This window comes from Rhopilema esculentum, chromosome 14 (genome assembly GCF_057945365.1).
Source record: "Rhopilema esculentum isolate cy_ngs chromosome 14, ASM5794536v1, whole genome shotgun sequence".
Classification (NCBI taxonomy): domain Eukaryota; kingdom Metazoa; phylum Cnidaria; class Scyphozoa; order Rhizostomeae; family Rhizostomatidae; genus Rhopilema; species Rhopilema esculentum.
In genome coordinates, this window is record NC_142828.1 from 363,812 (window position 1) to 389,288 (window position 25,477).

The following is a 25,477-nucleotide window of genomic DNA, read 5'->3' on the forward strand; positions in this document are numbered from 1 at the left end:
ATAGATTTCGATAGGGATCAAACAGCGCGAGAGGATTCATCCCAGGCAAAACAACGGCAGCTGAGCCCGTTGCGAACTGGTAAACAATTCAGTGAAAACAACTACCCGAAAGCAGTCTGGTAAGCAGAATGCATTTCACACGCATGAAACAGTCATTAAATTACCTGCTTAATTTCGGATTTAACTGATATTTGCTGATTTCGAAGCACGGTCGTTTCAATGTGCAGTATCAACTGATTTGCCCCAGCTTTCACGTGGGCTCGAAGTTGCAAAACTCTCGTTCAGTAACACTCCCGAGTATGGCCTCAATCAACGGATGCAAAAGATTTTGCACACTTGATAATGTTATACTGCAGAAAGCACTATATTTATGAGCAAAGATCGCCAACATTGCAGCAGAACCAGTAAATATCAATGGTAAAATTACTTTACAATGAAGTTGGGAAGTTGTTTCAGCAACAGGCAACTAGAGGTAAGAATTTTGATTTACTGTTCTCTACCAAACCACGAGTGAATTGTATATTGAGTATAATCTCATATCCGAATTTCAAGCACAACCGCAATCACGTCTTAGCAGAAGGAAATAAAAAATAGATTTCTTGTTGTAACAACATCAATTCTGAAGACAAGAGCACTAAACTTTACTAAACGTTTTTACCCACCGGTTGCTCCTTATATACAGACAGGCCTATTAATCCATGAGAGAAACAGAGCACTATCATGGTCAATTTGACGCCCCCACAACCATTATTTGAATCAATAATAATTCACTTTTTATAATTCTTGAAGGGAAATGACCATTTGTTTCGCTTCGCAACAATCCATTGTGCCATCATCATGCTTGAAAATATTCGATAATTGTTGATAGCTACATTTGCCTCACTTGCAATGGCAATACACATGCGTCTAAGTGTGTTTAAGAGTATGTCTGCTGGGCAAGACAATTCTTTTAAATTTTAATTATTCGTATATTAAGTTTTAGCTGAGCCACCCTACACTCTTTTTTTTATAAGAACAATTTTCAAAGAACAGGAGCCTCAAAACTGGTCAAAAGTTAAGAACAAATTAAGAACAAGCTGAGGCTGAGCTTCTGAAAAATGCAATTTTGAACAACGTTTTTTCTCAAAATCGAGGATTTTTCGCGATGTGTGGGTGCTTTTTCGGTGAATATTCAAAATTTGTCAACAAATTAAGGCTGTCTCACTCACTTTGTTGGCAAATGTGGCCTGAACACCTTCTTAGAGCGAAAAGCTAGCAATAGCACTGCTTACACCCTCTTAATTTAAGAGCAATCTAGAACAATCCAGCCTCAGATTTTTGAAAAAATTAAGAACAGTCAGCCTGAGCCTCAAATTTACTGGTTCTTATGAAAATAGAATGTATTCTGAAAAATTAGTGTATTCTGAAAGCTTACATTGTTTTAACATCACCCTTAAACAGGAAACATTTTTGGTAAAGACTTATCTTCTGTCTTTCCTCGTCACGAAAACATTCTAGGAATCGAGCGACATACTAGTGCAATACAAGCTTGGTGAGCGTTCCGCAGACTTGTTGCGTTGCAAAAAATTCACATAGATAAAATTTCAAATTATCGATGAAGTTCGAGCTTTGCTATTTTTCTTAATAATTAGTTTAAAAATTTTGGGCCTCAATGTTCTTATAAAATTTATTCTTGTAAAGCTTTCAACTAACAATATGAAGATTACATAATATGACTTGTCAGTTGGCCTAAAAATGCAACTAGGGACAAGAAGTGACCTTTTCGAGCAAAATATTGTTCGATTCATGTAATATCACGTGGCCTCTGTCATCCCGACAATAGGCCCGATTTGAGAAAAGTCTGCTTTGTGTGTTAAAGAGGATTATGTATTAGAATGTCGATTTTTTGATAAGACATGCTGGCCGCTGGTTTTCCAGGATAGTATTCGTACGATTAAAAATTTGAGCATATGGAGTTAACTGGTCTGAAAATTTTTTGTTAAAGTTGGTATAGTCTTTCGCAAAATTTTTATTGCTTGAAGATGGATGAAAAACAGAAAGTGAGTTATGATGCTGGCAGGCTATGGTGCAGCATATCTATTTATCAGCTGTTTTTGTCTTCTGTTTCCAGCTTATCGTTTCTTTCTCACAACCTTTAACCCCAGCTTTTAAGTCATTTAATTTTTCACAATCAAACGATGTTCTCCTCGTGTGCACGCGCGGCCTAAGTGTTTTATTAAGACGATTAAACTACCAGGGCGCAGCCAGAGAGAGATATCTAGCTCCGAATGACAGTTAAGGTGACAAAAGTGATTCATATCTTGCGTTCTTGCACTTGAATTTTGCATTATATGTTGATTTAGACATGGAGACCATCATTTACATTGGTTTCTGTCTGAGGGGTTTTTCCCATGATCTTTTATCACCGTATTTCATAATTAAATAATTGCAAGGAAATTTGATGGCGCTGGCTCAAAAAGTTTGCGAGGAGAATTCTGTTTAGTCTGCGCAAGTAAACAGGCTGCTAAAGAAGAGTAGGGAAGAATTTGTCGTCAATATTGAAATCATGTGAAACTTGTTGCGCATCAATTCTTTTCTGCAAGCTCACTTTTGCCAACAAGCAATACATTAAATATTTCCGACGCCGGGAAATATATCTAAGCAATAAATTCAATATATATATCTCATGAAAGATATAGTGAACAAAACAATGCCATGCTTTTGACGCACAGTGTGACGTCAGGTCCGCCTCTTCATCATTCCTATCAGTTGGGGCTGGCATCCTTACTCTTGTGATCAAATATTTATAATTCTATTCAGACTCGATCCCGTTACCAACGCTCATCCGTACCTGCAGTTTTAAGGTGGGTTTAGGGGGGAGCATGCCCCCTGGCCCCGCGTTTATGAAAGCCAAATGGGGCCCCACACCTAAGAAAAAAGATCGAAATTGTAAAGAACAAGGACCCCGCACCTGTTTTTGGCCCCGGGCCCCGCTGTCCCTAAAACCGCTGCTGTGACCGTACCATGCCCCAACTATATTATTTAAACATCGGTCAGAAACAAAATTATGATGTAAGGGATTCAGTCTTGATCTCTCTATTAACCGTATTTTAGAAAACTGGGTCCAATTCCCTTTGCTGGTATTGATTTGGAAAAGTTAGTCAATTTTATTCTAGGGTAGATCCTACGTGCGGTCTGCCCCCAAAAATTTCCTAGTTGCGCCCCTGCTTACACTCAGTTACTAACAGAAACTGATAATGTAGTCATTGCGATTCAGTTCAACAATTAGTGCATTCACCCATTAGAACATAATTAAGGAACTTTGGCCCTGTGAGAGTTCGAAGAAACGGATGTTGACTGTTTTGACCTGCTCAGTTTTTGGCCGTTTACCACGGTGAGGTTGTGTTCAGTTCAATTTCGTAGCTCCCAGCTCAGCTTTTCATAATAATTGCGGTTATAATGCTTTTCAAAGGCGACGCTCATCGATAATGCACAAGTATCCATAAATTTCGGCTAGCGCAATCGATGATCGTATTAAAGATTAACCTCCTCTAGACAAAGAAGGTTCTACGTCATTCATTAATTCAAATATGCAATATTATCTTATCAGTGGCCTTGCATTCTAAAATTTAATTTTGTACTCAACATTCCCCCGGATTTTCCCTCGTGATTTTTGTTGTTGCAGCTGCTTGAGCTGTTGTACTGGTTGCTTTGGTAATAGTTAATGGTGTCATAAAAACGGTGTTTTAATGGTGTATTAATTTCTCCACTTTTTTTTGAAGTCTTCTCCTTTAAAATTTCATCAAAACTAGGCAGACTCAAAAGTAATTATTTCAACAAGTACCAAATTTCAAAATTTAATTGTTTCAATTTTTTCAGCCTTCAACAATTTTACTGAAAAAATCTATAAGATTGCAAAATCTGTAATTGTAATCATGTAGATTGGTGTTGTGACTATGGATGTTGTGATGGACAGCTAGAAAGTCCCACCCTATGCTGTATAGCACGTGAAATACAACAGCAAGATGTAGAAATGATAATTTTTCTGGTTAACTAGTTAAAGCGAGTTATAAGAGCTTCAGCTGAAAAGCTTAAAAAGGTTTTTGCAAATGAGGTGAACTAGAGCAAAGTCTTAAGAACAAGGATATAAAAAGTTTTTTGAGCAAACAAGAAAATGAAAAGAAAGAGTCAGAAAGAAAATTTATCTGACTTTCACTCGAAACATTTAAGGTACATTCGTCAATCTTGTATTGTTTTGCATATTTCATTTCCTGAATTTTTTTCAGGATAAATGAACTTAGTGGCGATGATTTAAATTTTCTTTGTCGATTCTTACCGATTCTTACCGATGTTACACGATTGGCTGCTCAAGAATGATGTAAGGATTATTTTAGGTTCAGAATAAGAAAGGGCTCGTGCCATTGACGATCATGCAATCATTGACGATCAGATTCAGCAACTGATCAGCAAACGCACGAAATAGGTTGTTTCAATTAGGAATATTTGTCAAAAGATCAAATATGGGACAGAAGAGACTCCAAGCCTTATTCTAATGTCTGAAGTATATATTATTCTTAAATAAATACATACCGAAATACTTGTTAGGATTTTGTAGCTTTTGCTATAAGGAGAATTACGATTTATTATTTTCACATATTTGCTGAAGGCTTTAAACATTTGTTTTTACACACAGAGCCTGCGAGCATGACGCAATTCAGATTATCTAATGTGCGAGCCTATATTCTGAATGAAAGATTGTTAGCACGTCAAATGACATGTTTCGTTTGCAAAATGGGCATGACGTATTTCAAATACAGTTGGAAAAAATATCGTTTTCTCGATTTCTTAAGGACAGTGGTGATTTTTAAGGGGGCGGAGCCAAATTTATTGTGTCAAATGGTTAAATCTTTTCTTGACTTAAGAGGGCTCAGCCCCCTCAAATATTTCTGCATTGACCTGGCTTTCTAAAAATTCCTCTTGTTTTTGAATAGTCTAGGAATGCTTTATTTGTAACGATCTCGACGTATGGTAAACACAAATTAATTATTTCATCCCGTGCATATTCGCTAATAATGATCATTTATTTGAGGCTACTTTGCTGTATCGAAAAATCGTGTTTTCCCTGCCTCCTAAAGCTGCAATACCTTTGAAGAAACTGTCGTGAAATGCACTGGCTTTCTTCGGCATTCGATATTTTATTTGCACTTATGAAAAGATGGGTGTGGTCATACGAAACTGTCCCTTTAATAATATTTTTACAAAATCACTTTTGCTGGTCTGGTCTTCAACATTTTCTGGGGGTTAAGTCCCAGGACCCCTTTTGTTAGACTCGTGTTTGCCTTCGAATGCCAAAAAATGGCGGAATAGAGGAAATACCAAAAAGGGTTATACAGTAAATTAAACAAACTTGCACCTTTTCCGGATTTGAAACCCGACTGTTGATGATCTTTGGTACACGAGATTTTGCACGTACCTGGCACCTTTAGAAAATCTGCATAGAACGTATGTTTAAAAGTGACGTCATTTTTTAAAAATTTACCTTTACATAAACCTAAACTACATAGCACAGTTAAAAGTGCATGAAGAAAAAGATCAATTATTGTTAGAAAGTGCTATTAGAAAGATTATGCCTTACGTGAATTTCTTGTCTAAATATGTGATATGTAATACGTCAGATATGTGAATTTGTCTGACGGAATGTTGGACCCGCTTGGCCACTTTGTGTGACAACATAACATTCACTTGATGGTGTTGAATAGACTGGAGAGAATAGAAAGTGTTTTTCGTCAAACAATATATGTTATTTTTAAAACGCCCACACACAAAATTTTGATGGTAAAACTGTTGCTGTTCGTTGTTGCCCAATTGGTGATAGTAAAACTTAGGTAAAAAGTAGTTAGCAAAATGACTGAAGATGAAGAGACATTTTTCCCCGGAGATATGTTGCTTGAACAGAAAATTTTTATCTCGAATCGAACGAGTAGTAGAGTTTGTTGAAAGGATATTTCTATTTGACCAGTGACTCACAACATAGACGAGTAGAATTACGAAATGAATATTGATGTTCATCGCCGTGGTGATGATGATGGTGGTGGCGTTGAAATTTTATGTTTGACGAGTGTTTCATACTTTCAAGGTTATTTATCGCAAAGTAACAATACAAGAGACCTTGAAGAATTTCAATGTTTTATATTGAGACATTGTCCCTGCAATTCAAAGGTAGAAGAAAATAGTAAACACAGAACATATGTGTTATGTTTTATATCTCTCCTTTAATTATGGTCTTCCTCGTCTGTAACGTCTTCGCGTTTGTTTCATATAATGCTTGATCCCTTTTTAACTTACTTATGAACAGTCTGTCTTTGGTATATCTTCGTCGCTTGGCCTTTATATACTAGTTTCTGAACATTCATCGTTAAAAATTGAACCAGCCGCTGTTCATACCAATGGCGTCGTCGGACATCCGTCGTATTATTATTATTATTATTATTATTATTATTATGGCTAATTAAGTGATTCACAGACACCTAGATGTTAATTTGTCCGGATAATATAGGAGGGAGCAGTCAGCAACAAGCTGACAAAGGTCCCATTCTGTCATCTCAAGTTTACATAGACAATGTCTGTCTCAAAATCCTGTCTGTTCCTAGCAGTGCTGTCTTTTGTATCACCTGTAACTTTACATCAATTCCGATCTTTTCCATGTGCTCTTCAAAACAATATGATATACACCCTAATGCCCCAATCACAACAGGGATGACTGTCACCTTCTTCATATTCCACAGATTTCCGATTTGCTCCTTTAATGGTTGATATTTCTCAATTTTTTCTTGTTCTTTACCTTTTACCCTATTATCACCAGGAATGGCAACATCGATTATCTTCACATGCTTTTTTTCTTGTCAACAACAACAATGTCCGGCCTTCTTGCTTCAACAACCCTATCACATTGAATCATAAAATCCCACAGTAGCTTAAACTTGTGATTCTCTAAAACTCCTTCAGGTTTCTGTTCATACCATTTTGTGGCTCTTTCAAATCCGCACTTTTCCGCCAACAACCAATGAATATACCTTGCCACATTGTCATGTCGTCTTTTATATTCTGTTTGTGCCAGTTATAGCACATTCGCTCACCAGATGACTAACTGTTTCTCCCCTGTCACCGCACATTCTCCATAAAGGCGTATCACTTGTTTTATCAATGTAGTGCTTGGTATAATTAGTGCGCAGCTCCTGCTCCTGTGCACTACACACTAATGCTTCAGTGCACCCTTTCAGATCTCCGTTCCTTAACCATGACCAGCTTTTTTCCCAATCAATTCCGTCAGTATTCTTAGTAAATTGCCCATACATCGGCTTATCTTTCCATCGTTTCTCCAAGCGCCTTTTTGTCTCATTCTTATGTTCATTCGGTGCTACTGCCTCCTCAGTATTCATTGCCCCAAGGTCTCTCACTTTTGACATAATATTGCTTCTAGCATGCTTCACATACCAAGCCAGATTGTTTGTCTCATTTTCAATACAATACTCACAACTTATCAGCCCCCTACCACCCTTTTTCCTGCTAACATAAATTCTTGCTACATCGCTTCTAGGATGAAGTTCTTTATTCATTGTCATTAATTTCCTGGTTCTTCTGTCCATACTTTCTAGCTCGTCTTTTCTCCATTTAATTATTCCTGCTCCATAGCGCATCAAGGAGATTGCCCAGGTATTTGTTGCTTTAATCTTATTCCTTCCATTGAGTTTTGACTGCATGACAAGTCTAACTCTTCTGAAATATTCTCTTTGAAATATTTTCTTCATCTCCTCTTCTTTAATTCTATCCAACTCTGTTATTCTGCTATTCTAGTAATTATTATTATTATTATATTTTTATTGTCAAAATTGTTTCTGTTGCTTTTTGTTGTGTCCACTATACTGCTGGCTAATGCCTAGGCAGACTATTTTTGTTGTTCTATTTTCTTTCATAAAAAGTTTTAACAATCTCGCAGTTTTGGCTGAGTACCCATTTTTGACATTGTTCGATTACTAATTTTGCCTCCTTCTCTCCTTCACATAGTCTCTTGATATGACCTCCAATTGCTTGCTGTAACAGCCTAGAACGTCAAATACAACAATGATTTGATCTATTTCGTATCCACGATTTAACCGTTCCAGTGACTTTCTCATTTCAGAATACTTGTCTTGTTTTTCTTTCTCTCTCTTGGCAATACATCCAGGTGCACATATAGTCCCCTCTATCAAACTGACCTTTTTTCCTACTTTGTCAATTATCAGCATATCAGGCTTAATGGCATTGTTGCTTGGTCTTTTGTCTAAGTGCATCGGTATGTCCCACATAATCTTAGCACGATCATTTTCGATGCTTGCAAGAGGTAATGCTTGCTTGTACCATGGAACTCCACGATTATTTCCATCAAATTCAAACTTTGCTCGTATTAGATGATAAATAGGTCTTAACATTCTATCGTGTCGTGCCTTGTAGAGTGTTTGTGCTAATGCTGCACAGGAGCACAGCAAATGAACGACTGTTTCTTCTGCTTGCTTACATAGACTACATGTTGTATTTGCAGTTTCCATCTTTAACTTGTACTTTGAATACGCTTTGGTAGGTAGTAACTGTTGCTTTATTGATTCTTTTGTCGATAAGACTATATCTGGGATGTTTTTCCAGCTTCGAAAAATGTTTCTACTGTTCTTTGATATACTTCATCACTATCTTGTATTGAAACCGTGTAGAATCCTAACCAAGGTTGGTTTCTAACTCTTTCTTCATATAGTCTTTGAAGGATACTTCCTAGTCTGCGTTGGATCTGTCTATAGTTGTCATCTTTTAACTCCACTCTTTCCTGTTCATAGCTTAATACAGACTTTTCCTCTAAAAGGCTCAAGTCAGCTTTGAAATGTTCCTTTGCGTACCTTGTTGCTTCAACAAAAGTTGACTTGAAGTTCTTTTTGCTTTTGTAATGTTGGAACGAGCGTACCAGCTTTATTCTTGGATCTTTGCTTATGTTAATGTGATGTGCCACCTTAATTTTTGAGATCTTATAGGTATCCTCTACAGACTTGAAGCCCCTTCCACCACATTTCTGTGGCAAATAGAGCATTGCTATTGATTCTGAGATGTGTTTTCCTTTATGCATCTCGACTACCTTTCTGCTTTTCCTGTCAAGATTTTGAATATCTGCTATCAACCAATTACTTGTCCCCATGAAGTATTCTAATGTAGGCAAAGCAAAGACGATGCAAGCTGTCTGTTTTCTTGGTACTGACAAGGGTGATGACCATATAACATTCAATCTTCGTAGATACTCTGGTCATCATGGCTTTCTTTAGCTCTTTAGTCATATGAGGCTTGTTGTTGCCCCTGACCACCGCTGTTTTCTTCGGGGCATGCTTATCAAGAATTTTCGTGATGGCCCCTTCAAATTCCTCGTAGTTTTCTATTTTACTTGTTTGGAGGCTATAATTGACTTCAGCTAGAAAATCTTCATGAGAAAACGTCTCGTAATTTCTAGATTTAATAATTGTTGGTTCCTTCTTAACGTACGTTGTTTTGAGAATTGTGTAAATCATGTGATGATAGTCACTGAAGCTTGTCTCGAAAGAGTGACGTTTTTGGAAACTGTATTTCGAATTTGTTATTAGTAGGTCAATACATCGACCATGAGTGCTTTTGAAACAAGTAGGTGACTTTAAAACAAATAGGTGACTTTAAAACAAGTAGGTGACTTTAAAACAAATAGGTGACTTTAAAACAAATAGGTGACTTTAAAACAAGTAGGTGACTTTAAAACAAGTAGGTGACTTTAAAACAAGTAGGTGACTTTAAAACAAGTAGGTGACTTAAAAACAAGTAGGTGACTTTAAAACAAGTAGGTGACTTTAAAACAAGTAGGTGAATTTAAAACAGATTATACAACTCACTTTCTTGAATTAATGTTTTTAACACAGGTGATGTACATCCAACTTGTAAGGTGTTTGAAATCCCGATATTTAAAACCCCGATATTTAAAACCCCGATATTTAAAACTGAGACGTAGGAAAGGAAGCATCCAATTTTGTTTCCGCAATCACCAAAACGTCAAGTGCGTTTTGTATGAGGTTGACAAAGTCTCTGAATTTATTCCTGACAGAGTTCAAATGAATGTAGCTTATTATCATATTTTTTTGATGCTTATTTCGTAGTATTTTTAAGTTTTTGAATGATTCATTCTCCTCAAAGGTAGGGTTGTCAGTTGCCATTGTCTCTAAGGTTTCTATTTGGCCTTCAACTCCAGCCCCAAGGCCAACCGTATCATTCTGATTGTATATTAAATGTCCGGGTGCTGGACCTTCAGAAGTTATTATTATAGTTAAGTAGATTACCCGCAAAATACGCATTACCTTTTCTATTTAAATGTAGCATACCTTTATTTTATCAATGTTTGAATGATCGATCATTCCAATTTTCTCTTCTACGTTTAATGCCGTTAAGCGTCTGTTGATGTCATCCATCTTTGCAACAAGTCCTGGTTTGTCATTTCTTGCAATTAATGCGGACACGCAGAAGTTTGAGGAATTTCCTTTCGAATCACCCCTATTATGTCTTTGAATGTCTTGTATGTGTCTACATTGCTGGTTAGATCTTTTGAACCTTGGTGCAGTACTACTCCATCTGGTTTTCGTCGCAGAACTGGTTTTAGATGATCCATGATGTCTGTAGAATTTGCGCCTGGGTGTGATCGAACTCGAGTGTTGTGTTTTCGACTGAGGCGATTTTGCTCAATATCCTTGAGCATAGAATCTCCAATGATGTAATATTCATTCTATCATTTCTATTATTTCTTTGGATGTGATCGTACCAATGACGTCGTCGGACACCCGTCCTACCAATAACGTCGTCGGACATCGTCCTACCAATAATGTCGTCGGACATCCGTCCTACCAATAACGTCGTCAGACATCCGTCCTTCCAACGACGTCCTCGGACATCCGTCCTACCAATGACGTCGTCGGACAACCGTTCTATAAATAACGTCGTCGGACAACCGTGCTACCAATGACGTTTTCTGACACCCGTCCTACAAATTATGTCGTCGGACACCCATCCTACCAATACTTCTAGAAGTACCACGTTAATTATCATCAAAAATCTCAATTTTGGAGAAATAAAATGGACAGCAAGCATTTCTGGATTTTCTTAGTAATTTCAAAATATATGGGTTTTTCGAAGGAAAGTAGTAGGTGGTAACCCAGTGTTGGATATTCAACATTTTACTGTCTAACCTTTCAGCAAAGTATACTTATCCCAGCTAGACCCTTGTGATTCTGGTCATAGACTCGGCTTGTAAAGGCCGTGTATGCTGTTGTGCATACCTGTTCATTTTCCCATAACGCATTTAAGCCTGTCAGATGTGTTTAGAATTTCTTTTCGACCCACGAAAACTAATCCCCAGATTTTTTGTAGGGCCCATTACAAAAAGTCGTATTTTGGCTTTTCGTGCTAAAGAAAACTCGAAACCCTCTCTGGTTGTGCTTTAAAGAAGGCAATGTTTTCGATGTTTTCATAAATTCCGACATGCAGTTGAAAGCTTTCGTCTTTGAACTTCACCTTAAATCCTTTCACTTAAAGATAGCGATCTTAGGTACCTCACAGACTCATCTGCCGCGTTCACAGGCAGACGAAAAATTATCTCCTTTTTTCAAAGCACTTGAGTGAATCTAGCACGAGTTTTTAGATTAATTTTCAGATAAACATTGCTGTCTGGATAAAGAGTTTTTCCACATGCCTACGACGTGTGTTTTCAACAGGAAAGAGCCGATTTTGAAAACAGATTTTTATTATGATTCGTTTTTCATTAACAAAGCACATTCTCAATTTATACATAAGTTCGGCTTTGTATTTGACGGCACGTCTGTAATCGTTTTCTGTAAACACGCAACTTTGCTTATAGCGAAAAAGTTGTTAAAACAACTACTAGCATATTTATGCTTTGTATATGGTTCTAGAGCTTAAATTTTTACAATGTTTACATCTGATAAACGTTAGCAGTACGAAAACTGCATTTGCACCCATTTCAAAATATTGATTTAGAACTGTATTTGTCAAAATTCACTGTCAAAATTCAGATAGTTTGAAATAATGATGTCAAAATTGAAAATGGAAGTCATTTTTAAACCAGGTAATCCAGGTGTAATTTCTGCCAGTTTATAGGGTACTTTACAATGTTATAAAACCTTATTCTCAGGCACTTCCCGCCTCCTATATGAAGCTTTGTTCTGCTTCAGTTGAAGAATATTTAGAGGATCTTGACGGTGTAGCCATTCACACCCTGGAATGCATGTTTCTCTATCAACTGCACGTGTCTTCTCTTACTTCGTTTTTTTGAGAAGTTAAGAGAGTCTATTCAAACGTGACATCAAGTGAACCAAGTGATCTTCCTTGTTGATGACACGTCTACCACAGCACTTGAAACTTATTCCTTAGCTATTACTGGATAATTTAGCTAATATGCTAATATATGTGTTTACATAATATGATAAGAGATTTACAAGTAGCGAAAATAATTACAGGGTGCTCAGTCTCTTTTTATTAACGGTTACCACTACAATGATTTTTCAGTTTTAAATAAGTTTTTACTGGAGAAGTGGGGATGGGGATGATGAGGTGGTAAACAGGCTGAAAAGTAGTCATCTAATCAATTTGTAGTTTGTAGTTGTAGAAAAATCAATTTCGAAACGACAATACTCGAGTCGCATTTTATTCATAAAAAGGAAAATTTAGACTTGGCAAAGTTTTCCCTTTCTTATAAAAAAGAGTTTTGTTATATGGTTTTCAGTACATTTTGGAATTTATTAGGAATATTTCCCCCTTATCCCTCCATATTGCCCTCCATATTGCCCTCCATATCACCCTCCATATCACCCTCCATATTGCCCTCCATATCGCCCTCCTGTTCCTTTTATCTTTAATATGCTATTTGGCGAGGTGCAATTCACACTTGCAAATAGCGTGCGAGATTTTGCCTGAAACAAAAGGATTTCTGGGGATTTTCAGCTAATAAAACAATAGGATTTTCACAAAAGATGTAAGAGATTTTTGTAGAGTGGTTTTACCTCTCGCTATTTGTGACTTGACCCTCCCAACTTCCATTTTATTTCAAAATGACAACACTTCTTGATGTCTAACATTTTAATTAAAAACATTAACTTCACCTGTTTCAACTGAAGTGAGAAATAGTAGTCCAAGTTTTGCGTTGCTTTTGTCAAATTGGTTATCAGCCAAAAATCTGTGCGTCCCGTCAACGTTTATCTTGATCACGTGTTTAGACAGGTGCAAGTACTTTTGTCTTCCGTATCCATCAATATTTCGTATTAAGGGCATCGAATGATTGTTTTCCTGCTCGATGAGTAGATTCAAGCAGATGCGCGTTTTCTCAGCTATACACAACACGCTGAGATTTAGCTTCAGCTCCGAACACCAAACTTGGCCTATAGACAGCGGAAAGTGGTAACAAGTGAGTTCTCTTTATTGTATCCTTGCCCTGTATCGGTTTTTTAATGTTTTGTTCTATGAACAGACGAAGCAAATTGTTTAAGTTCAAGTGTTCTTTTCTCAAGAAACAACAATTTTAACTCAACTACAGCCTTTTTGATTTAAAAAAATAATAGTTCCATGATGCAACATTTAGGTAACATTCTAATAATAAAATGTGTTGGAATTGTCCTAGTAAATTTTTGAAGGTGTTGACTTTTCAGGGTGCAAAGCTGTATTTGCTTCAAACTGCTTTGCTTCAAGCAAATTTTGTGCGACTGAGATTTCGGATTATCTTCTTTTTGAGATAATGAATGAAAATGATTTAGGATCTTCTAATTTATTTGAATCTTTCAAAGCAACTTGTTAAATGAAGCTACTCCGGATTGCATTTAGACCGAAAATATACAAAATAGATCGAGAACTCGGCGTTGCTCAGGATAGATGTTTTCGCAGCTTTTATCGTTGCTACACAGTATTTTTTCCTATTTTTTAATTTACCGCTTGAGTTGCATGAATTGCAAAATATTGCACCCTGTACCCAGCAAGACGGTCTATTAAAAGTAGCAATGCTGGATATTGATGATGTGGTCTTTAATGTTCAGCAAATACATAGAAAATTCACCAAAATTTTTCTGAATTTTCTTTGTTAAAAAGTACAATGCTAAGATTTGACACGGTTTATAAAAAGCAACAAGGGCATCTCACAGGTATTCTTCACCTGTTGTGTATGTCCTCTCACACAACGGAGACATTCATCAAATGACCATTTTATCTTCTGTTACAATTTTCCACTTCCAATTTCATTAGTCTAACCTACCTTTGAGCTTTTGAAGGGAATTCGACGGAGGGGTTGGGTTCCAGCAAAATGCAGCCACAGTTGAAATGGAAAATTGAGACAGAGTGGTCCCTTAAACGCCTTTTCGTCATTGTTTATTGGGACAAATTCTTAGGAAAAACCCATGTTTATCACGATGTTAATAGAAAACATCCGTGAAAGCATTTTGTCGTTAGGGCACCACCAATGACGAGAAACATTTCTTTCGCTTTTTATTAACTTTTCACAACTGAAATTAAGTGTTATTCATTTTTTATAAGTTCAGATAAAATCACAGTATGTACTCGTTTGTTTCTAAGAGATGGTTAGAAGAAAGTAAGACACAACCTGCCAAATCCTCTTTGAAACGCTAAAATTGTTTGCTTGCATTGAACAAGATTTTATCACGCCCCTTCGCACACAACTGATAGAATGTTTCCCATCTCCAATGCTAAAGTGTCTTTTCAGAAAAATTAGAAAGAGCATTTGGTTTGCTGAGAACTCGTACCCTAATGGGATGCTGCAATCGGCCTGCAGGTACTTCAAACTAAGGTTATCCTCTCACATTTAAAAAATTTGCAGTTCAGGAATGTGATTTTGAAAGCAAGATACGTTCCCACAAACGTGTTTTCCAAAACCACACATTTTCTATGCAATTTCTACTTCACTATCTACATAGACCTAAAAGCTATATCGAGTAAATTGATTAGGATGAACGCATAGACATGAAAACGGCAAATTTAGCACTGGATTATAACTCAAAATTTTTTAAAGACAAATCAACCGTTGGACAATGCTAGTTAAGGACGCTTTTGGTTGTAGCAGTATAATAATAACAATATTTATCGCTAAGAATAATCAGGTATGGATGAATAAATAAGTGAAAAATAGTTAGAAGAAATAGAGATTATAATGCTTTGATGAAAGTGATTGGTTAACTTTGGTTGTCTTAATTTGGCTTTTATATGGATCAATATGGTTGTGTTTATTTATATTATATATGGTTGTGCCATTTGTAGCTATTGTGTTTTTCAGTTTGTAAATAAAATTGGCCTGGTTCAAATATTTCTTTTTTCCTTCTACTTGCCCAGTTTAAATAAAATCTTTTTAAATCTTAATATAAATTAGCTCGAGTTTCTCTTCATGGTGGATGACTTTCTTTTTTGCGCACATGCCTATCTATCCCAAGTTTTCCTTTTTAGTATGTAGTATCTCGAGAAATTGGTAGGAGGCAAGTAAATGAGCTGTTTTGTGTAGAATGATTGAGCTCCAAATATGTCACTGTATTTTGTGTCTTTGTCATGCTTTTGTGTCGTAAATGAGAAGTTTTTTGATATCCACTTTTCAAAGCATTGCCAACAACATTTTCTACCTTTGTCCACTTCCATTGAAATCGCTGAACACGAAAACAATTCTTTAGCTGAATGTTACAGCTTATGAATTAGTTATGCATTCCTGCACACTAAATGCGCTTTTTGGTCTTATAATTACATCTTTCTTTTTCACCATTTCAAAAAATGCAAACTTTCTTTTATTACTTGTTTCTGAAGAAACTTGTATTCCAAGTATAGCCAAAGACAACGCCGTAACCTTAGACTCAGCAGAGATTTTCAACTTAAAGTTAAAAAAGCTATTGATAGAAAGAGCTTAAGGCTGAATGAGGAATAAGCGTTTGTTTGGAAGCTAGAATGTTTAAAGCCAGACAGTCATCAATGGCTTTTCAAACAATAACCTAACCATTGAATGTTTACCTTACTTATCGTATTGCAGGTCTTGTGTGGATTGTGCGAACATGGCCTCCCTCGTTCTGTTCAATTTCGTAGAAAAACTATCAATTCCTAAGAGTCATTGTCTATATAACTTATTTAATATATAATCAAATTATATATAATATATAACAATATATAACTTATTTAATATAATCAAACTGTAGTAAGAAAAATTTGAAAATTGCTTGATTACAGATCGCATCATTACCGATGGAGTATTCACAGATTGCTACGATTACTCGAATGTGATCGCAATGCATTAGGCTCAGACAATCCTTTTTTATCCACATGAGCAGTACTTACGACCGTGCATTGGTCGCCTACCCGCTCAGTGTTTACAGTCGAGGACGACAGATCCAGGGAACTGTGGCTCGAATCCCTGCTATGAACAAGAATTCACATAGATTGGTGAAAGTCGTTAGGTCTCTGTATTTCCAGATCAGACGTTGGAATCACGAGGCGTGGTTACATCAAAAGGAGACCAGGCCGATAAGGATATCTTTACAGTGTCCTAAGGATAATTACTTGTGGAAGCTACGTAGTAACAAATACAACGGGACCACGTGAAAACCATAAATTTTATAATTTAATGCGTTTTGTCCGTAAACACGCTGTTGCCAATTTGTATAGTTGCCAAAATGACATCGCTAATGTTCTTAGGAAGAGAAAATCTATTTCCAAGTAGGAACCAGTCGCTGTTATTGTGCGTCTTTCCAACAGTACTGGATGCTTAAACCACCCTTCTCTCTTGACCGCAAGTGGGTTGGTTGGTTTTTTGGATCAAGGTAATAAAGATTTCCCACCATTGTTATGACTGTGCTGAAATCACATAGTCGTTGTTGGTGTTAAAGATATTCTGCCAAAAGGTGAAATCAGGCCGCCAATTTTGTATCATGCAGAAGCCTCAAGATTTAATATTAATATTGCTACCCATATCTTTCTTTGCGACTAAGAAAACATGAAGAAAGTGCATTTGAATCAGTGACGGCGCCAGTCAATGGGCTCTTGGAGGACAAATAAAAAATGTACGCCACGCCCCTTTTAACGCCAATTTTTTCTGAAATGAACGTTTATAACTAACTTTTGGTTTCGTAAAGGCAGTTTCAATATCTAGGATTTTATCACAAAATGTACGTTGCCAAAATACACCCCCCCCCCCCCCCACATTTTTTCATCGAATTTAGCCGAAATACAGAATTTGTCCCGCTGGGAACGCTAAAGAAAGACTTTTAATTGATTTGTAAAATTGATCTTTGGTTTCATAATCTCGAGATATCCACCTACTGATATCATGTCCTTTCATTTCTCCAGCAATATTATATTAGTAATTCCTCTGTAAATCTGGCTTTGCATTTCATCTTCGATTTCATCTTTTAAGCTGCTTTTTAGAACCATGTGTTTAACAGATCAACAGATTCTCGAAATTGCATGCAGTTATAATTATAAAAGATTCTATATTTTTCTGCACTCTACAGGTGATTCAGATATTACCCAAAATATAACCTTGCTATCGACGTGTCTCATCAAAGTCTCTCTTAGCCGCTCCTACTTTTTTACGAAACCATCAGAATTTGAGTAGGTCACTAATTTTTGGGTTACCTGAACTTCAAGAAACCACGGTTGATGGTCGTGTCGTGAAGGGCGGTGTTGTTGATGGTCGTGTTGCTGATAGCGGTGTTGTGAATGGCGATGTTGTTAATGGCGGTATTGTTGATGGTGGTATTGCTGATACCGATGTTGTGAATGGCGATGTTGTTAATGGCGGTATTGTTGATGGTGGTATTGCTGATACCGATGTTGTGAATCGCGATGTTGTTGGTGGCGGTGTTGTTGATGGCGATGTTGTTGATGATGGTGTTGTAAATGGCGGTGTAGTTGGTGGCGGTGTTGTTGATGGCGGTATTGTTGATGGCGGTATTGCTGATACCGATGTTCTGAATCGCGATGTTGTTGGTGGCGGTGTTCTTTGTGGCGATGTTGTTGATGATGGTGTTGTGAATGGCGGTGTTGTTGGTGGCGGTGTTGTTGATGGCGGTATTGTTGATGGTGGTATTCCTGATACCGATGTTGTGAATCGCGACGTTGTTGGTGGCGGTGTTCTTTGTGGCGATGTTGTTGATGGTTGTGTTGTTGATGCCTGTATCACTAATTTTTGGGTTACCTGAACTTCAAGAAACCACGGTTGATGTTCGTGTCGTGAAGGGCGGTGTTGTTGATAGCGGTGTTGTGAATGGCGATGTTGTTGATGGCGGTGTTGTGAATGGCGATGTTGTTGATGGCGGTGTTGTGAATGGCGATGTTGATGGTGGCGGTGTTGTGAATGGCGATGTTATTGATGGTGGCATTGGGAATAGCGATGTTGTTGATGGCGGTGTTGTGAATGGCGATGTTAATGGTGGCGTTGTGAATGGCGGTGTTGTGAATGGCGATGTTGTTGATGGCGGTGTTGTGAATGGCGATGTTGTTGATGGCGGTGTTGTGAATGGCGATGTTAATGGTGGCGTTGTGAATGGCGATGTTGTTGATGGCGGTGTTGTGAATGGCAATGTTAATGGTGGCGTTGTGAATGGCGGTGTTGTGAATGGCGATGTTGTTGATGGCGGTGTTGTGAATGGCGATGTTAATGGTGGCGTTGTGAATGGCAATGTTGTTGATGGCGGTGTTGTGAATGGCAATGTTAATGGTGGCGTTGTGAATGGCGGTGCTGTGAATGGCGATGTTGTTGATGGCGGTGTTGTGAATGGCGATGTTGTTGATGGCGGTGTTGTGAATGGCGATGTTAATGGTGGCGTTGTGAATGGCAATGTTGTTGATGGCGGTGTTGTGAATGGCAATGTTGTTGATGGCGGTGTTGTGAATGGCGATGTTGATGGTGGCGTTGTGAATGGTGATGTTGTTGATTGTGGTGCCGTGAATGGCGATGTTGATGATGGCGTTGTGTTGATGCCGATGTTGTGAATTGTGATGTTATTGATGGTGGCATTGGGAATGGCGATGTTTTTGATGGCGGTTTTGTTGATGACCGTGTATTGAATGACGGTGTTGTTTATGGCTGTGTTTGGTTATTAGGTTGGTGATAGTTGTAAGATTTTCATACATTTTCTAATACAGATTAATCATATAAAATTCAGCCCATTTCAAAATACCTAATTGCACCAAATGTGGTCAAAATTTGTTTTCCTTCAAGCTGATGCGTTGTTTACTCGCGCTAAATGCAAGATTTTGCCTATATGGAAACCGAGGTGTTTTTTCTTAACCTTTTCGTTAATAGGATTTGGGAAAATGGCATCTAGGCTTATACTTTGCAGCCATACTTGGTCTTTAAGAGTGGCATAAACCACGGGATTATGAATATTCGTCATGTGTTTATACCTCAGCCAAGTCTCCTCACTCATCCCAGTTGATGCTATGGCTATCAGAGCGACACGCGTCAATTTGTAAAAGTGCTGTTTTTGTGAAACAATAGCAAAGAACAGCATGTTGCTTTGCAAGGAATGAAGCAACGTTCTTACTTGCCAAAACTATTCACTTTTTTCTGAACATCCTTCACATTAACATTAAGCAAAAACTATATGACGGGCCAATTAAGAAAATGAAATTAATATCTCCTTGATATTTTTTCTTTTAAGAAAAAGGTCATTGTTGCTATATGATCTTTATCACCAATTGGTTAATTGGTTGCTTGTAACCAGTCGTTGAAATATCACGTGACTTATCTTCTAGCCCTTTAAAACCAACCAACGGCTGGGCACCTACGAATGCGTGCTATAGCAAAACATGTCCTTTAGTTTAGATGTCCATGTTTGATGGTGTATCATTTATCATTGTAAATGGATTTAAAGCGCATTTCACTCAAACTGATCCATCTCTTTTTTACAGCTGTTTTGGTAGTTTCTCCCGACTCTGCCACAATGTCGTCCACAAACTACACAAACTTCACGTCGAATAGCAACCTTACATCGTCTATCTACAACTTGACTGTGTTAAATGAAACGATGAGAAGCTCCTTTCCCCAGTCGTATACCAAAGCTGGAGCTATCGAGATAACCTTTCTTGTCTTTTTGATGATCGTTATCATCTTCGGCAACAGCATGGTATGCCTAGCTTTCTCCAGTGTTGACCGTCAGCTCAGAACAGTGACAAATTATTTTGTCATCAATCTAGCATTATCGGACATATTGGTTGGTACATTTTCGATGTCGTTCTGGCTTTGCATAAGAACCGGTAAGTAGCTATGTAGAATTTTCGGAAGACTCTTTGTAAATGATTCCGATGAAAAGTTAATTTTTGCTTTTTCAAGGCCCATTTTTTCATTTTTTTACAACCAAAAACTGTTTGCAAATGATAACATGATCTTGTTTGTGATAGACCTGAAACATTTATTGGACGGGTAGGCCTATTTTTCAGCAATCCTTAAACTGTATGTTGCATCACGTTTCGTACCACTAATACACGGAACAGGGCTTTGAAACAAATTTTGTTTCTAGCAGCAAAATTAACCCCCTCCACCTCAGAACCCCCTCCACAACTTTGACAAACTTTCTTGCCAAAGCAAGTGATATTTTAAGTTAATCTTTGTCCAAAACTTTATCTGTCATATACTCAAAAAGTGAATTGCTAGCCCCGTCCTTATTTTTTATCATAGTGATAGATGTTACTCGGGCGATAATAACTTTGGTTTAAACTGTATTAGATGTTCAAAGAGAACGTAATTGGGCACAACTCTCATAGTTATTTTTCCAGGGTTGCGCTAGTAAAGCTGATGTTGCCAATGTTTTGATGTTGCCTTTGCGTTTATTGAAAAAGAAAAGCGGGAGTCGTTTTAGCGATCGTTTACGGAGAAAACTGGTCTGCATTTACTGAGAAACTATTAGTTTTAGAGAGTGAGATTTTTCTTATCAATTATTCATTTCATCAGTTTTAGATTAGAATACTTTACGAGGTTTTTCATATCCATGTTTCGCTTTGAAAAAAAACAAATTAATGATAAAGCTGATAGCGTATTCTCTTTCTAAAATTCCCGAGATCCTCTGATTTAATGTCTAAGAACTTAATCGATTGCAATGTTCTCGCTTCTCTGATCTCGGGTGGTCTAATACACCAGTTTATCTGAAAATAAGATCAACAGTGAGCCTTGATTAACAGGTATCCTTCTTACAAAACGGAGATGATGTTTTCCGACTTCTCATGTCTTCAACTGTGTCATCGTCAGTGATGTCACATTTAGAAAATAGAACATTACATGTAGCATTAATAGTGTTACTATTTACCTAAGTTCCTGTTTTCCCATGCATAAATAGTTTTGAAAGTGATAACAGCAGTATTTATATAAATTTCTTTTCTCAAATTTGACGATAAAACGGCGCTCTGTGGCCCTGTAATGTTTTCCTTGTTGTGTTTTAATTTCATCTTTGTGCAATAAACTCTCATCAATTTTATTTCTCTTCAGGAACTATTCAATATTCTGAGACAGCTGGAACAGTCTATATGGCTTTTGACATCCTCTGCGGAGCAGCTTCAATTCTTAACCTTACTCTGATTAGTGTAGAAAGAACAATTGCCGTTAAATTTCCTGCGAAGCACCGGAATTTGTCCCGTAATAGACCCATAATTCATGGTGGCATTGCATCTGTTTGGATCATATCAATAATTCTTGCAGTGCTGTTTGGTTTTGCGCTACCCGCTTTGACACGAACTAGACATCTAATTTTAATGTTGGTTATCATAACCTTTGTTATTCCCACAATGATTATCATCTTTTCCTATGTAACAATATTTCACTCGGTGAAGACACGAGAAAGCTTCCATCATACACTCAGGTACGAGGTTCGTCTAGCTGCCATGATTGGAATAGTCATTATCCTATTTCTCCTATGCTGGTTTCCCTTCTTTCTCTTTAATCTCCTAGCTGAGTATTGCTCGTGTTGGAGTGCGAGTTTCTCAAAGCTCATACCGGCTGTGAAGTACTTACATTATTCGAACAGCACAATGAATCCGATTATATACGCTTACAGAAACTCAGATTACCGAAGAGCTTTCAAAAAGCTGTTTTATAAATTTATGACTTGCGGGCGGTTTGCGAGGTATGAAACGAGATCGGAGAGAGCGATGTCGGCCAGATCTACATTGGCGTCACAGGCCCAGTCGGCTTACAGAGAAACGGTTTTAGCGAAGGAGCCTGTAGAGGGAGAAAAGTTCGAGACTGACTGTGTCAATGGATTTGCAGACGAGAAAAAACCTCTAAGAAATGGAACGTCAAGGTAGTAGAGAACCAGCTCATCAAGATCGTTGAATCAAAAATTCAGGTATTGTTCCTAAGGATTGTCAACGCGATTTGCCAATACCCTGAAAGATCTGGACTGATAACCATGCTGCTATAATTGCTGGCCATCGAATCTGGCCATCGAATCTGGCCATCGAATCTGGCCATCGAATCTGGCCATCGAATCTGGCCATCGAATCTGGCCTTAGAATCTGTCCATCGAATCTGGCCATCGAATCTGGCCATCGAATCTGGTCTTCGAATCTGGCCATCAAATCTGGCTATCGAATCCGTGGGAATTTGATTCGAAAAGTATAAGCAAGGAGTTGTGGGAGACGTGCCTTTTAATCAGTAAGACAAGCAGAGAAAAGACTGCTTCGACATTCAAATAGATATGACCGTGTGATTATATCACTAATTAATGGCCTTATATAGTACGGTGGTGGTATTACTTATTAATGGCCTTAAAAGTTGATGATGTTACAATCTTTTTATCAACTTTATGAGGCCAGAACATAATGATTTTAAATTTATTTGTTAATAAAGATTAGGATCTGATAAATGGCTATTGCTACATCCCAGTGTAAACTGAGATGGGCGATTCCCCACTCATTCGCAGCCTACATTACATGGAGGCCAGAGAATCATTTTGTGGTGATCATGTATCGAAGTCTAAAGACGTGTAAGGTATTCATGCTGTTTAATGTTTTTCATTCTATAAGCTATTTGTACAAGAAGTGGTAAAACTGTGTTGCTTTGTCGGGTGGGCGAAGGCGAGTTTTTTACCAGCTGCAAAGCAGTGAACATGTCATTATAGTAGAGACTTCTCCTGCCAGATAGTTGCCTTTCAGTTGGCGGCTTGTAATCGGGGACCAAAATAAGGATTTAATTCGTTAAACGTATCCGTATGAATCAGCCGATCAAATCAGCAATACCTCGTTTATGTAAAGTAGAAATAACGACATCTGGATCGGGATGGCGAGAGATTTGTTCCCTTAAGACCAAACCCTTATACGTTACCACTGAAATTCGATTCCATTTCCAAGCTGGATTAGAATTAGAAAAAGTTCCAAATTATTTAGAAATTACTGCGTAAACGGTACGTGGAGTAGTTATGGCTGAAATTTACGGTCGCGCGGTAGGAGCAAAAGAATGTCAAGAAGAAGTAGCTAAATGAAAGGTCACGCACCAAATCTCATTTATAACAAAATGTCCTCAAACCTCTTGTTTTTTGGCTGCCGATTGACGTGGCATCAATTTCAGACATACATGTACACGCATGACAACAAGATTTTCGTTGTTTCTGCTCTGTAAATGAGGTTTAACAACTTTATCACGAAGCTTGCGCTGAGAAATTTCGTTTCTCCACTCTTTTAGATTGAACATTGCAATGACATGCCATATTGGCAGCAATACCTGCTGTGGCATTCCTTCCCTTAGGCCCCTGATATCGAGATTTGCTCCTTCGACCTAAACAACTTGGTAATTCTCTCATACAGTATCGAATATTCCTATGTATTAAGACCTTTTTTATTAGATAGAAATGAAACTCTATATTGAATATATGATTCCACGCCAGGAAAATCTTCGTCTTTATTTGAATTCAAACTATTTGAGTGCTAAACTGGAGTAGCTTGCCAAAACTCAGGTAATTGAAAACATGCTTTTCTTTTATGCGGAGCAGCAGTTTATTTATGGAGGCATGCTGCCCTACTGGTAGCCATCGGTTCTCATAATCTAAAACTGATCTTCTTCAACCGGTCAATCCCGCTATGATGACACCCAGATTTGATTCTTGGACCTGCCCCTTATGGGCCCTTATGGTGGGGGAGTAAAAACAGTTGAACATCGGAGTAAATGCAGGCTGTGCCATTTCCGAATCTAGGTAAAACAGAAACATTAACATTTTAGCTATTCCTTCTTGTTGATATTCACACTGTTCATTAGGACTCGAAATTGTTTTGCAAACAGCCGCCCTTTTCTACTTTTTGTCTAATGTTTTTGATAAATTCTTCCCGAGGGCTTCCTTTGTACTTTTGAGCATAAAGAAAAGAAAGCTAATTTCATTAATTCCCCAATCCAAGTAGACAAATAGGGCACAGACAAAATGGTTATATATCCGAGATGAAATAACTTGTATTCCAATGAAGTGGAATAATTTCTAATCGCAGTTTTCGCAGTAATCGCAGTAAGCCTACTCTTTCATAAACATGGAAATCCATCCCCTGTTTGGCCTTTTTGCTACTAATAGTTTCCCTTGAATGCTGAATCATTATGAGATTATTTGGAGACAGACATTTCTTCACAGGATTGGTCCATATTTGCACTAACGACCTAAACTGTGTACAATAAAATTTTGAACAAGGAGGCTGGAAATGTAGAAAAGTATTTGATTAAACCCATGTCTCTCCTTGCTTAAATGGTGTCTTCTTATGGTAACTTTTGGAGCCAGTCTTCTCAAACATCTCCTCAACTGCAGAGGATTGTATTGCCTTTCTCTTCGAAGAACGGATAAACTCTCCAGTCTTCACGAGAATCGAACTGCCGCTACCACTGCCACTCACAAAGGCTATTTATGCTGGGTTCTCTATTTGGTTCATCAGCCGTTCTGATGGATTTCCAACATTGGAAAAAGCGAGATACCATATAGTGTTATTAGCAAAAAATTTTATTATGAAAAGAGTATTTTCAACAATTTCATTGATTTTTCCTTAGAAAATAAAGGCTTTAAGAGGTAACCTTGAGGTAACCTCTCTGTTATACTTTTCCGGTCAATCGATCGAACAAAATGAGCTGCTGTTCACAGTGAAATGAAAATTAGAAGTCAGGCTTGTTGTTGAACATGTCTACTGTTATTTTTATGAGCTGATATAACATGAGAACTTTTCGAGAAAGCATGATGGATTGATATTTCTGAAATTTTTTACATAGACCATCCAAAAATGCTGCAACACTTTCAAGTTTCACCTCAGTAATAGGTCCATTTGTTTCCAGTAGCATACAATATACATACAATTAACAACAAGGAGTCAATGCATGTACAATTTCAAAAAAGATTTAGATACGCTCTGCCAAGAAGTGAAATGTGGCTTTTATTCTGCCATTTGCGAAATGTTTGCACAGTGGTGT

The 25,477-nt window shown here is 37.6% G+C and overlaps 1 protein-coding gene and 1 pseudogene across 3 annotated transcripts; one reads left to right on the plus strand and one right to left on the minus strand.

Annotated features, from left to right (window-relative positions):
• Positions 1–23,932, plus strand: LOC135696516 (D(1) dopamine receptor). Of its 3 annotated transcripts, none has more exons than XM_089112375.1 (4): positions 9,565–9,692; positions 9,883–13,483; positions 19,966–20,310; positions 21,536–23,932. In XM_089112375.1, exons 3-4 carry the CDS (start codon positions 19,998–20,000, stop codon positions 22,348–22,350), a joined length of 1,128 nt encoding a protein of 375 aa, XP_088968501.1. In that variant the 5' UTR covers positions 9,565–9,692; positions 9,883–13,483; positions 19,966–19,997; the 3' UTR covers positions 22,351–23,932. The 3 variants fall into 3 exon arrangements, with proteins under 3 accessions (XP_065071996.2, XP_088968501.1, XP_088968500.1); XM_089112374.1 differs by having other exon boundaries at positions 9,587–9,692; positions 9,845–13,483; XM_065215924.2 differs by lacking the exons at positions 9,565–9,692; positions 9,883–13,483 and adding an exon at positions 1–472.
• On the minus strand, positions 8,013–9,196 carry LOC135690479 (uncharacterized; annotated as a pseudogene).
• Positions 23,933–25,477: the final 1,545 nt, after the last annotated feature.